At 38.5% G+C, this 13,806-nt stretch overlaps 1 protein-coding gene across 1 annotated transcript; it reads right to left on the reverse strand.

Moving 5' to 3' along the window:
* Positions 1-1,757: 1,757 nt before the first annotated feature.
* Positions 1,758-11,486, reverse strand: LOC119498287 (rac GTPase-activating protein 1-like). The gene is made up of 17 exons (XM_037787013.1): positions 11,282-11,486; positions 9,962-10,061; positions 9,222-9,424; positions 8,786-8,937; positions 8,345-8,414; positions 8,158-8,211; positions 7,875-7,952; positions 7,550-7,664; positions 7,246-7,394; positions 6,600-6,764; positions 6,420-6,515; positions 6,047-6,245; positions 5,784-5,889; positions 5,415-5,547; positions 5,147-5,246; positions 4,201-4,309; positions 1,758-3,235 (listed from the first exon to the last, which is right to left on the reverse strand). Exons 2-17 carry the CDS (start codon positions 10,047-10,049, stop codon positions 3,160-3,162), a joined length of 1,893 nt encoding a protein of 630 aa, XP_037642941.1. The 5' UTR covers positions 10,050-10,061; positions 11,282-11,486; the 3' UTR covers positions 1,758-3,159.
* Between the last annotated feature and the right edge of the window lie 2,320 nt (positions 11,487-13,806).

Raw genomic sequence — 13,806 nt, forward strand, 5'->3', positions numbered from 1 at the left:
TAATGGAATAACTATAAGATGTATAAATGATCCCTGCTTTAATTCATAATAATGTTGGACCTCATCGCCTGCCCACTCAGCCCAATAGATTATGGAAATAGCTGTAATGACTATTGGAACAATGAGCCAAATTGCATTATCATTCAGTGCCACATCAGCTTTGGAATAACTGACGCCGTGCTTTCGCTCTTTCACTGAAGATCTTGAATAACAATGGCCGACATTCAATTTCCTTCAGGAAGATGAAGATGAAGGAGGGTTTAGGCTGCGTGAATTAGGCATTAATAACATATTCACAGTTAATAGGGTAACGCTAATCCATGTCCAGGTGTAAGAGGCTTTTTTTTTTTTTTTTTGGTTGAATTGCTGGTAACAAAACCCACACATGTATGCCTCACATGCTCTAAGGGAGAACAGAACAAGTGATAAACTGTACAATTAACCCAAATAGTGAACGCAATAACTGCTGGAAGTTTGTATGAAACAAGCAATTTGGATGAATTTGAAAGATTATTGCATCAGAGATGAGCTTTCCTGTTATTTTTATGGACTTTTAATACAATTGTTTGTATTGCGTAGGCTTCTTTTTTGGACAAATTAAGCATTTTTCTTCTTCTTCACACTTGGCCATTGTTCCATTAGCTCTTTGGTTGTTTTAACTGCGTACTTTTCTAATGCAGGACGACGCTTTTTAGCAGCGAGGGAAGGCTCTGTGAATATAGCGTGTGTTCAGGTCTTCACCATGCCCTGATCCTGTGAGATTTGTTTTAAGATTATATCTTAAAAGGGACTGTTTGTAACTTTGTAAGCGTATAAATGTAGCGGGTCGGCACACATGCGCGCTCGCATATGCGCGTTCGCGTGTAGCCGCTGTACCCTCCTCCTCTGCCTGCTCGCCTTCACTCAGACAGCGCGCGCGTTCTCGCTCAGCTCGCTCCACCTCTAGACGTGAACACGCGTTCACTCCACACTGCAGAAGAGTTAGTTTAGCTCTGAGAATATCTAGTGAATGTACAGGGGACGTTTGTGCAGAAATAACTGCTGCAGCTCCTCCAGACCAACAGAGGTTTCCCGTGTCTTGTGAAGTGACGGAGCTCTGCAGAGAGTTATGTTGTCTTCTCGTTACCGACCGGGTGCCGGTGTCTCCTCTGCTCTCTCCGGCTGCGGGCGGAGAGAGCAGGGAGACGCGCTGTAGAGCCCCGCTGCCTCAGCCTGCACTTAGGCAGGATAAGCCAACACTAGGATCAGATCTAAATCATGTTCATGGAGAGTCCTTCGTCTGTCAGCTAACATTACTGCCAATCAGGTGAAATATAGAGTGATATTGTGGTTTTAGCTGACGTGTGTCGCCTCACTGTTTTGAGCGATGCTCGTTCAGGTATATTTAGAGCGAGCAAGCACGAGCCCGACGCTGAATTTCGTTGACTTCACGGCCATAGGTGTCGCTGTTAACGAGCATTTCTGAAAGTTACAAATAGTCCCTTTAAATAATAATCCAAACTTTGAAAATAACAATTTCATTTAGTTTTCTTCACAGAAATGAATGCAATACTTAGATATATAGGCCAGCAAAGTTATCTTACACCCCTTAAAAATCAAGAAGGCCTCAAGACCCCTCCTGAAGCTTTGGCGACCCCTAGAGGGGGTTTGGACCCCCCATGTTGGGAACCAGTGCTCTCAGGCCTCATTTCATCAGGGTTCCTCGCCCCACATGCCCAGCAGCTCATGCATGAACAACACCCACCAGGACAAGAAGAACCAGTCTTTTGATGTTTTATTTTTAGCTCAACTGTGGACCTTTCTGTGATCTTATTGGAGCTAAGACAAAAGAAGATAAAGGTTGACATTCAGTCCACAAAGTCTTTGGTGGAAGCAACTACATCAGTTAGACAATACATCATTGGAGAAATAGAACTATATAATGGAATAAATGTACATGGATGTATAAAACATGATAAAATAGAGTACTATTGGAGTCTTACAACCTCAAATGATGCACATTTCTTAATTGGCAGCAAAACATGCTTAGATTTTGGTTTTAATGACTAAATACAGTGAATTTTTGCTAACATAAATATTTTTTCTCTAAATAACTAATACTCAAACCAGTAATGGCATCAGCCTGCTAAAATCTGGAGCTTCGAAAGAGGTGACAATGAGAGCAACAGAGAGAGGAAATTTCCTCAGAGTGATGTAACTGTATAAGAACGCTACTGTGGATGAAAACAAATATTTAAACTAGTTAGTGTGCATGCAAATCACATTCATAAATCAAAGAAGCTCCAGATTTTATTTTGTGATGACCACACAGATGAGAGCTTGCGAGAGAGAAATATTGACTGAACTGTCCTAGATCACAGGAATAACTTACAGTATTTCCAATCATCTGTTGGTTGTAATGAGTGTCAGTAATACTGACTGGTTGTGTGCATAATATACAGTAGAAAATTATCTTCATTGGTTAAAGCTTGCATTTCTAAAGTGGTGCAACAGCAGCCTCTAGTGGCGTGTATTCCCAGGTAGACGCACATTGTTGCACAGTGCAGAATGCAACATTAATCCCATTCAGTATCAGTGTTTACATTGTTAAAGTGTATAAATTGTCATGATTCGTATACGCACACAATCAACATAAATATAAAACAAAATGTTAAATGATGAAAACAAAAACAAAAAGATGTCATTTTCAGGACAATGAGGCAACCGATGCCAAAAGACAAAGAGACACTGGCCAATAATACAAATTCTTTCCTCTTTGTCCAGATGTACAGCCGTGTATATCACATGTGCTTGAGCACCCCCGTCGCTGTGGTTACAACCACAGGTTCAAAGATGCACCAACATCAGTGAATGCATAGCTTTTAAACATCAAACAGTGTTAAACACAAGATATAATCCTTGAATTGGTTTAGAATGGTCGCTTCGTCAAAGCATTTAAACCTCTTACAATCACAATCGGTCAGCAATAAATCATTAGTAATCAAAGATATAAAGACAAACTCGTGCAGGAATCTGGTTAGAAAGTCTTGTATAAAATACTTGAATAAAAGATTATTTTCATGCTAAAATTGCACAGAAGTTTCCCAACATGATTATATGAATATACCTTATTGCAGTAAGTAACCCAGAAATACAACATGGGTGAACCTTTTTTTTCCATTACTTCAGCTGTGGAGAGGCGAAGAAGTTGCCCTGACGGTTAGAGGCAGCTGATGCTTTGCTCCTGCTCCCAAATCTAAGGATGGGGGGGTCGGGGGTTAGGGTTGGCAGACAGTATAATTTTAAGCTTAATAAGAGTAATTTCAGCAAACGCAATAGGTTGGAATTGGAAATCAATTAACAACACAAAACAATGACAAATATTGTCCAGAAACCCTCACAGGTACTGCATCTAGCATAGAAAAATATGCTCAAATCATAACATGGCAAACTGAAGCCCAACAGGCAACAACAGCTGTGTCAGTGTGCTGACTTGACTATGAGTTGCCACAAACTGCATGTGATTATCATAAAGTGGGCCTGTAAAGGGGAGACTCGTGGGTACCCATAGAACCTATTTTCATTCACATATCTTGAGGTCAGAGGTCAAGGGACCCCTTTGAAAATGATCATGACAGTTTTTCCTGGTAAAAACGTAGTGCTAGTTTGGATAATTTTCAGCCTCCTTCTCAACAAGCTAGTATGACATAGTTGGTACCCGTTTTCTTTAGTTTCATATGATGCCAGTATCTTCACTCTAGCTTCAAAACTGAGCCTGCTACAACACGCATTAATGCGTTAAAGAATTTATTGCCATTAAAACAAATTAGCATTAACACGCAATTATCGCGTTAACTTTGACATCCCTAATAGAAATAGTACCAATGTGATATCATACAATATATAATTCAGGCCTTTAAGTTAACATCCCTGCACACTCTTGGTGCACCCACACAGGTGTTTTCAATTACTATTATTATTCTCGGGACATTTTGACTCGTCATAGTAGGAAAATCACAGGTGTCACTAATAACATTAACGATAGAGCTGTTCAGTTCAAATGCCCCAGTAAACCATGACAGTGAGCCAGCACAGACAATACCAGGACAAAATGTCCTCTGTGAAAAAGGCCTATTGTGAATAAAATCACTATGGCTAAGTGGCGTTTGGAGAATGTGTCCCTGCTTTTGAGAGAGTGTGTGACAGTATGTGTGAGCTTACATGGTGGTGCTGGAGAGGGTGTGCTTCATGCGCTGGGACAGCGAGCTGGAGGAGGGTGTTTTGGCCATCATCTGGTGCTCTGGAGTGGTCACTGGTCCCAAAATGCTCACTACAGGTAAATTAAAGATCAACACATCGTCAGTTTTCAGTTTCAAACCAGGGTTATTACAGTAAACTAAAACTAAAAAAAAAATTAGCAGTGAAATATTATATGAAATATTTTTAGTAAGATGAAACTAAATAAAAAACAATATCCTTCAAGAAAAATTTAAACTAAATTGAAACAATATTACCTGATTAAAAAAAGGAATAAAAATGAACGTAAATTAATTTCAGTATTCGTTTTTTAGCTATAATATATCACTACCAAAAAAAGGAGAAAGCATGATTTTTCATGACATTGAACCACAGAAATTGACATTCCGGGATATGCTATGCCACAATGGCTTCACATCGGACACTAAAGTAGTGCGAAGATTGAACATTAAACATTAGCCTATGGCCATTTCTACACAGTTCTCCAACCATGTATTTTGCAAGTATATGTAGCTACATACTTCTGAGACATTATAGCTGGCACTAACAAAAACAAACTAAAACTACAGTAAAATGGAAACTAAATATAGAAAAACTAAAACTAAACGTTTCTGAAAAACTGAAACTTAACTGAAACTAGCAAACGCCCTCTGAAAACTAACTAAAACTAAAGTAAAATGAAATCGAAAACTCAAATAAAAAAAAAAATTAAAATTAAAAAATAGAACCTTGTTTAACACAGCTAATTTTGTCATTTGTCAACCAAAGATGCTGAGTACAAATGCTGTATATAATGCTGTGTACTGTTTACAAACAGTTCTTTAAAATGAAATGGAACACATTGTCTTATTCTCATGTCATTCATTTTGGAGGAACTTGTATTTTTGGAAATCCCCTTTCAGTGACTCACCTCCGTGATCTGGAGTATTAGCGTTGTCCATGTCTGTATAATCTGGATGAGCAAACTGGCCCCAGTAGTTTGCTGGAATACTGAGCAAGCGCTCTACAACCTAGAAAGATATAAATTAAATTCAGTATTTGTAGTCAAAACCATTCTAAAGAACAGAAACTCTGATCTTGAAGTAAACAAAAGCTCACGCATGCATTTATTTAAACTAATTGATACTTTAAACGTAATGTAGAGTCAGAGCAGTTATGCTTTATTGTCATTCACTTACCCTTGGTTGCCTGCTTGTGTCGTGCAGGATGGTCATAGGGTCTGGGTCGGCAGTAGCATGACCCACAATAGTAGGGCCAAACACCCTGGCCAGGTTGTTCACATTCATCTTGGTGTCCACACACTCAGAGACCCTGGGAAAAGAAAGCGGTAGAAAATTCCTCAGGCTTGACTACAATGAATGTTGATCTGTACAGCAGTGCAGAGATGTGGAGGTTAACCTTATACAATTTGGACAAAATTCGTTCTAGCTTACAAGTAGTTGCTTAAACCGCTCGTGTCTAATGAGTGGAAGGTAATGGGAGCAGATGGGAGCAAGAAAAGGATAAAACAAGGTTTCTTAGCACTGCTGAAATGTAATGAAAATTACTTCTGCAGGTGGATCATCAGGCAGGCCAGAGTGTCTCGGTTGGGATGAGGCAGCTCACTGATGGTCTGATAGATCATGGCAAGACTGTTGCCATCATCCTGGATTTCTGTAAAAACAATAATGTCACCAGTCATTTAATAGCTCCTTGATTCACTCTATTTAAATGCTTGTTCTTAAAAAAATAATGTTAAGTAAACATTAAGACACTAACTTTAACACTAACATTAAAGACCACTGCGGATACAGCACTCTCAGACACTCACCGGCTGCTTCCATGAAGACTTTGTTGAGTTGGAAGGTGAGCAGTGGCTCTGGGAGGTTTCTGAAGAAGTCTTTCAGGACACCTGCAACGACGTTAATGTCGTCCACTTTGTGAAGCGGAGGCAGAGTCTTTCCTCGAATCAGCTTCTCCTTCAGCTGTTTCACCATGCGCTCTTGTCCAGGGACTCTGTACAGGCCAACCTGGGGCAAGGAAAAGATAAAAGACAGCAGGTGTCATCGTCTGGCTGCCTGTGATACCGTACTATTGAATGAGATCACTAATGAAGAGAGAAATGATCTATTGTAATCACTGAAGGGAAAAGGAGCACAGCATAACATGAAGGTGACAAGTAAACAAGAACAATAAAGTCTCACCTCATGTAGGCCTCTTTGTTCAATCTCCTTAATGCAGTAGATAACCAAAACTGGGATCCTTGGGAAGGTTTCTGGAGCAATGTCAGCCAGGGTGGTCTACACACAAAATACATACAATTGATCTAAACGTGAACATAATAAAAAATAACGTAAAATTGTTTAAACATGCTGTAAATGTACCTCTGTGGTCCTAATGGGAGTGCTAACAGCTGTGGGGTTACAGGGCAGGGAATAGTTCTCACGACACTCTGGGTGGGTCACAACCCTACAATCCTGGCAGCGAAGGTACATCTTGCCAAACTTTGTTCTTCTTCCACATGGTGCACAGAACTCAGACTTGATCACCTAGGTGACAGAGGGAACAGAGTGCCAAAGGTGAGCAAATACTTCAAGTAGTACTTCAGGTACTTCAACAAGGTGAATAGGCTTTTAGTAGGGATGCACGATTTATCAGCCGAACACTGGTATCGATATTTGCCTAGTTGACGGTAAATAAGATTACATTCGTCGATGGCAGTGGCCGATGTTCATCTGTTCTGTCACATCAATTTTGCGCTGGCTAAATGTTTTAAGTTATTAAAAGTAAAGAAAGAATATTTTTAATGTGAAAGAAGATTATATCAAAAGGTTGTTTCATAAATTTGTATGATTTAATTTGTGGTCACAAAAACGGAATAGATCACAAAAACAACAAAAACATCAGTATTGGCATCGGCTAACAGCCAAATTGTGATTTTAAACATCGGTATCGGCCCAGAATTTCACAATCGGTGCATCCCTAGCTTTTAGTGTTGATGCCGACACAACAATACGTATACGGTCTCACTGTTTTGGAGATGAACTGGTGCTTCTTTCCTCCTCTATTAGCCCTGGGGGTTCGGAGCGGGGCTGGGAAATTGGAGACTGGTGTGCTGGGGGCCTCACTGGCAGTTTCGGATTGGTCAGTAGTGGTTGTATCAGCCCATGCTGGAGCAACTGTAGGTGCAATCACATGTTGGTAAAAAGCAATGCAGGAACTCAGAAATGCCTTATTTCATGCATATATTCATTTTACAGTCTAATAATTTGATGTTTTTTTGTTATAAGGTCCTGTAAAGAGGAACGATACAGAAAATCTAAAAAATTCTCACCGCTCTTTCTGCTGCGTGTCCAGTAAGGCACAGTTTCAATGGTGGAGACGGCCTCGACAGCACCACCGTTCGCCGGCACGGTGATGGTGGTTTTGGCCACTATAGACTCATTCATCTGAATCAAATAAAAAACAAAGAATATGTATTTACTTCTCTGTCCAACCAAGCTGATTGGTTTAGAAAAAAAATCTATATTGAGGTTTACTTTCTCTTGATAGCCATTTTATTTGTCTGCTACATCACTCCATAATTATTCAAAGCAAATCCAGACTGTTTACAAATGTTAGTGTTATATAGTACATTCAGCTGCAGAGGTCAGCATTACCCTATCTGATGGGCGTCCACTGGAGCGAGGTTTCTTCATTGCCTGTGGAGGACCATCAGCAAGTTTTCTGGAGGAACGCTGTGGATTAAAATGTACAGTAACTTTCAAAAACACTTACTTTAGGGATTGGCTGCCAAAATAGCAAGACAAAGTTACAGTGATGTATATAAACACATGAATCAAGCCATTAGCTGCCTTTACACCTAACCTGAAAAAAAAAATCTTCATCATTAATACACGCAAGGAGGCATCTATTCAAAATATCAGTAAAGACATGACTCACTCGTTTCTGGCGTTTCCGCAGTCTCACAGTCTTCATCACCGAGGAATCCCAGTCCTACAAAGTGGAGAGATAGACCATAGTACTTCATGAACTTAACTTAATGAACACTGTTGTCCCACTATCTGATCCTCAGATCAGCACTTCTCCTAAATTATACAGTGAACTTTAAGAAAATGGGTCAATATACCACAGAGTCGTCCGTTTGGTCATAGCTGATGTCTGACAGCAAAGAAGCCGATTCATCGATGGTAGTTAACCTGTAAAATAGTCAGTATTTAATCTTCCTGATTGAAGTACTTCCTGTGTCCAAGGCTAGTTGGAAAATAACAATATTCTGGTGAATCATACAAGCTTTAATATACAAACTCATATTTTATATATTGAATTCCATTCCCTACAGTGTACAGTATACGCTGCAACTCTATACAGTATGGCAGACATTGTATTTACTAAATACATAAAGTGCAAAAGTACTTTTAACATAAGTGAAAGCTCAAGAAAGGATGAGGCATTGTGTGTAGATGAACACCTAAAATAATTATTGTTATTGTCTTATCAGTACTCTCTGGGGAAAAATCAATAGTGGTGCTCCTATAGCTGTTTCTGAACCAGACGAGGAGGATCTGACCTTCGACTGGTGTTGAGGTTGCCCTGTGCTGCCTGTGCTGCCTGGGAGTGGGCATTGAGGAAGGCCAGGGCGGAGCGCTGCTCCTCACTCAGGTGGACACTGATGTTGTTCTCTGATATCAGCAGCTCTCGGATCAGCTGTAGCTGACGTTCCTGTTACACCCACAAACCAGCAGGTTGACAGGGACAGGTCCATATATAAAAAAAAACACAGACAAATGCAAAAAAATGCATTATTTAGTAATGATGAACAATCACCAGTTAGACTCAATCTATTAACATGCAGAGGCTTACAGCTGAGCTTCACCAAGCATAGTGACCAGTGGCATTATCTGAAGATTAACTTCTAGCTTTTCCCTTTTCTAATTTCCTATTTATCCCGTAAACAACCATGCATGTATACAAGATATATACTGTATAAGTAGTGTTGCACCAACCAGCTTTTCATAGACTGACTCAGCCTTCTGCCGCCGGCGGATCTCCACATCCACCTGGTTGCGGGCATGCTTTAGTTTGACCTCCAGGGCTCCCCTCTCAGTCTCTGCTTTCGCCAGCACCTCTTTACAGGAACCCAGCTCCTCACCTGTTCGCAACCACTTCTTACGGCACTCCTCAAAGTTCACCGCCATCTGGAGGAACTCTGAATGAGAAACGGAAGAGATTGTTGTATTGCTGTTGTGCACAATATACTATTCTTCTCTGGGGGTGTGTTAGGCCTCCAAAATCCCTTTGGTTTGCAGTATCAATGATGCAAACCACCTTAAAATAGAGGACCAAAAGACAGAGTGCTCTGCTGTAAAGGGAACAAATGAGTATCAGTGCTTTCCTGTTGGTTCAAATGGAAATGAACTGCATTATCTGGACTATTGAAATGGAAATTTTTACTACACCCCAACAGCTATTTCAACCCCCCATTTGTACCATGGGCTGAAAACATCAGTTCCCAGTTTACTCACTAAAGCAAAGGCTCTATACTCAGTACTGCTTCTGCATTCATCGCCTGTGGCTAAGAATTCAAATCATGGCACCAACTAACACATTTCATCCAGTATCACTGCTACTAACGTTAGCACCGTGCCATAGCAGACCAGTTTGACTACACTACACAAATACTTAAGCTCTGACAGCCTTATTGAAGAGGTGCCAAATACCGAAACAAAGTGTGGAGATAACTTACGTGGTTCAATGCCCTCATTCAGACCATCCACCTGGGCTCTCAGACTCTGGAACTGGTTGTGCAGGTTCACCACAGACGACTCCATCATGTCTTGCTGCAGCTAGATAGATAGATAGATAGTAACTTTATTGATACAGAGGGAAATTCAAGTTTCCAGCATCACAGTTCCATAGTGCAAACATATTAGTAAAAAGGCAAAAGTGAGTAATATGGAGTATAAAAAAGGGGGTAACAAATGAGATACAGGACTATTAAAAAAGTGAATATAGTGCAGAAGAAACTGTTAAAAATGAATATAGTGCAGGGTAACAATTGAAATACAGGACTATTAAAAATGTGAATATGGTGCAGAAAGTGTCATAGTGCTGGATAATAAAATATAGGAGATATAGATTTAGGAAAATGTAATTAGAGTATATGTATGGCTCAATAAGGAAGCTGGTTAATAATTAATAATGGACTTATGGAAAAGGGGTGGGATTAAATAAGTTTATACTTCTTCTCACTCCTTTTTGAATATGTAAATCAAGGCATCAAATGTTTGACAATTTATTTTTCTTATGCTTTTCATTGTATGTAAATACTACTTGTTTCTGAATGTCCACTTGTTGGTATGATCATTTTCTTTTTCTTTATTTTTTTGTATTCTACATGTTTGAAATAATTTTTTTAATGAAATGAAATAGATATTAAGAGATGTCAAATGTGGAATATAATGCAGGACAAGAACTGAGGTAGAGAGGTTTATAAAAAGAGACCAAAGTGCAGAATAAAGCTACTTAGATTAGTGTGGAGAATTGGATGAGTTTGATGATAATGCTAGTTGATGTTAGTATTGAATTAGCTTGTTACTGATGCTACATTGAATGCCAGTAGGTTAACCCAGTAGGTTAATCCAGTAGGTTAACCCAGTAGGTTAACCCAGTAGGTTAATCCAGTAGGTTAACCCAGTAGGTTAACCCAGTAGGTTAATCCAGTAGGTTAACCTACTGGGTTAACCCAGTAGGTTAACCCAGTAGGTTAACCCAGTAGGTTAATCCAGTAGGTTAATCCAGTAGGTTAATCCAGTAGGTTAGCTATAGTGCTAAAGTAACAACGAAACTTGTCTTTATGTCAGCTACTTAATGTTCTCCGTGACTTTATCTCTCCACTGTGTTCAAAACAACTCTTAAGCATGTTAGCTGAATTAATGTTGCACCATGTTTAGCTGCACCTTCATAAACTAATGAAGCTAACATGCTAACATTAGCAGCCAGTTTGTGTTGACTTAGCAGCTAACAGCTAACTATCGGTACTTTGGTCGAAAGAAAAACACTTTACCTGTGCAATATTGTTCCTGTGAGACTGTGGCTGACATGTACTGTAACACCGCTGTTAAAAGCAGATATTAGATGGTGTATTCCCACACAGCAGCAGCAGCAGCAGCAGCAGCAGCAGCAGCAGCAGCTTCAGAGCTCCACCTGTTTGGTAAATTCTTCTTCACAGTTTAAAATCAGCGCCGGTTTTTCTTTCTTCTTCGTTGGTTCATTTGTTGCAGAGCGGAAGCGCTCTATCGCCCCCCATACATCCTGAGTTGTAACTGCAGGGGCTTGTAGTCTCAGTTTAATCTAACTCATTAAAAGAGTTTGACATCATGTGTTGTATATGTAATACTCAAAATACATTTATTATATGACATTATATATTATCATTATTACAGATGACCTCAGGAGTCTTAGAAATACTTTTTTTCTATTAACTTATTAATAACTTGTATTTTTATATCTGGTATATTTTTTTGTACTTTGCACAACTAACTTTTTTGCTGCCTTTTTACTAACATGTTTTGCACTATGGAACTGTGATGCTGGAAACTTCAATTTCCCTCGGGAGCAATAAAGTTACTATCTATCTATCTATCTATCTAACTATCTATCTATCTATAACTACCTATCTATCTATAACTATCTATCTATCTATCTATCTATCTATCTATCTATCTATCTAGGGTTGACATGTATATCTAACCATCTATCTATCTATCTATCTATCTATCTATCTATCTATCTATGTTATTTGTTTTATTTAATTAATTATTATTACTTTCTTGTCTTTATATTAATATTATTATTTGTATTATTGTTATTATATTATTTTATTATTATTTATTATTATTATTATTATATATATACATATATATAATTTTTCTTTTCTTAATTTTAATCTAAATTTTGAATGCTGAAGTTGTGTTCATCTCTAAAAATTGGTTTATAAACTATTGTAATTACGAACTGTAAATTGCATATATGAAAATAACCGCGAAAAAGGGGAAAAAAATCAAGTATGAAAAAAAAAAATACTTATAGAACAGAAATAAAGTGATATTATTAAATTGGAAGTCTCCATCATCACCATGTTTCAGGAGGTGGCTCAACAAAATGCTTTCTATTGTTAAGATGGAGCAGATTTGCTTTAGCAACCATAATTCACAACACATTTTTTAAAGGTGTGAAAGCTGCTTTTGACATTGCTTGATAAGACCTAATTGTAAAGCTCATGTGACTTGCTGCTATGTTGTATCTTTATTCTGTGCAAACTCTGCTTTATTCTGTATTCTGACTGATATTCTGGCAGTCCCCCACCCATATGTGTTTAACTTTTTGTTGTTGTTTTAGTTGTTTCTTTTTGCTCAACCTTTACGCTGAAGAGGCAGTCTCCTGTTTTGCCAATATTGCTATCGTCTGGCAGCTTTGCACTCGTTCTTGACATGTATCCCCTGTCTTTTTTTATTATTATTGATGTTATTTTGTATAAGGGTACTGGGTGTTTCATGTGTTGTGTGTGTTTATTTAAAAAAAAAAAAAAACATATATAAATGAATATATTACTCTGTCAATAAGTGAGTATATTTAAAAACAATATGTAGGCCATATATCAATATTATGTCATCATGCTCATAGGATACATTTCTTCAATTCTATCAATTCATGAACTGCAGCCTTTTTTGAATTAAACATTGATTTGGATAACACATTTCATTTATAGATTTTTTTTCTACATTTAATCTCTCTTTATATTGTCCAATTCGCTATTAATTATTGAACTGTTATATAACCATTTCAAGACTGCTGACGTCCTCCATACATAAGAGGAGGACATGGGTGACATACATAATACATGATATTTCTTATAATGACCTAGTGCATCTCTTCATCTGTATAGAAAGACAACAAAACCTTTTTAGATAGGGAACTCTGGCTCTGAGATCTGTGTTTCACGTCACTTTCTTTCAAATATCTGCTTCTAACTCATTAACTGTACCAGGTAACCCCATTAGTAATATCAATAATTTTGCTATATAAACCATTGCACAATAAATAAAACAGGCTTTTTGCTTGAAGTGTGTCAGTCCCGTATCAGTGCCTCCTGCTTTCCTGACTGTGCATCAAAATATTCAATTGAGAGGTGAAATTATGTGTGAAATCATTAAATCCTTTGAAACAATCAGTAACTGTGCCCTGTTGTTGTGGGCCTGGTTGGCACATGGGATGCACACAACGGCATCATTAATCAGCCACGGATGGCATATCTGGGTACAGCAGCAGCTCCACTGTGCAACATTTAATGAGGGTAACACACACACACATCCAAACACACACACACACACTCACTAAATTAACTGCAAACAATTTACATGTATGTGTCCATAACACATCAGGAATTTTTAAACAACTCAACAATAGACTATAACTGATTTGTGTGTGCTTGTGTGGTTTTGTAATGCATTGGCAGCCAGATTTAGCATCACACACAGAGAACATTGTGTGTGTGTGTATTCTGAATACTGCACGTCCATTAGAGGTGAT

The sequence above is a fragment of the Sebastes umbrosus genome, chromosome 1, assembly GCF_015220745.1.
Source record: "Sebastes umbrosus isolate fSebUmb1 chromosome 1, fSebUmb1.pri, whole genome shotgun sequence".
NCBI lineage: Eukaryota > Metazoa > Chordata > Actinopteri > Perciformes > Sebastidae > Sebastes > Sebastes umbrosus.

Coding starts and splice junctions, on each gene's coding strand:
- LOC119498287 (XM_037787013.1), bottom strand. CDS start 10,049: ATGATGGAGTCGTCTGTGGTGAACCTGCACAACCAGTTCCAGAGTCTG. Junction 8,212..8,344: donor ACCAAACGGACGACTCTGTG/GTATATTGACCC, acceptor TCCACTTTGTAG/GACTGGGATTCCTCGGTGAT. Junction 6,246..6,419: donor AACAAAGAGGCCTACATGAG/GTGAGACTTTAT, acceptor TCCTTGCCCCAG/GTTGGCCTGTACAGAGTCCC.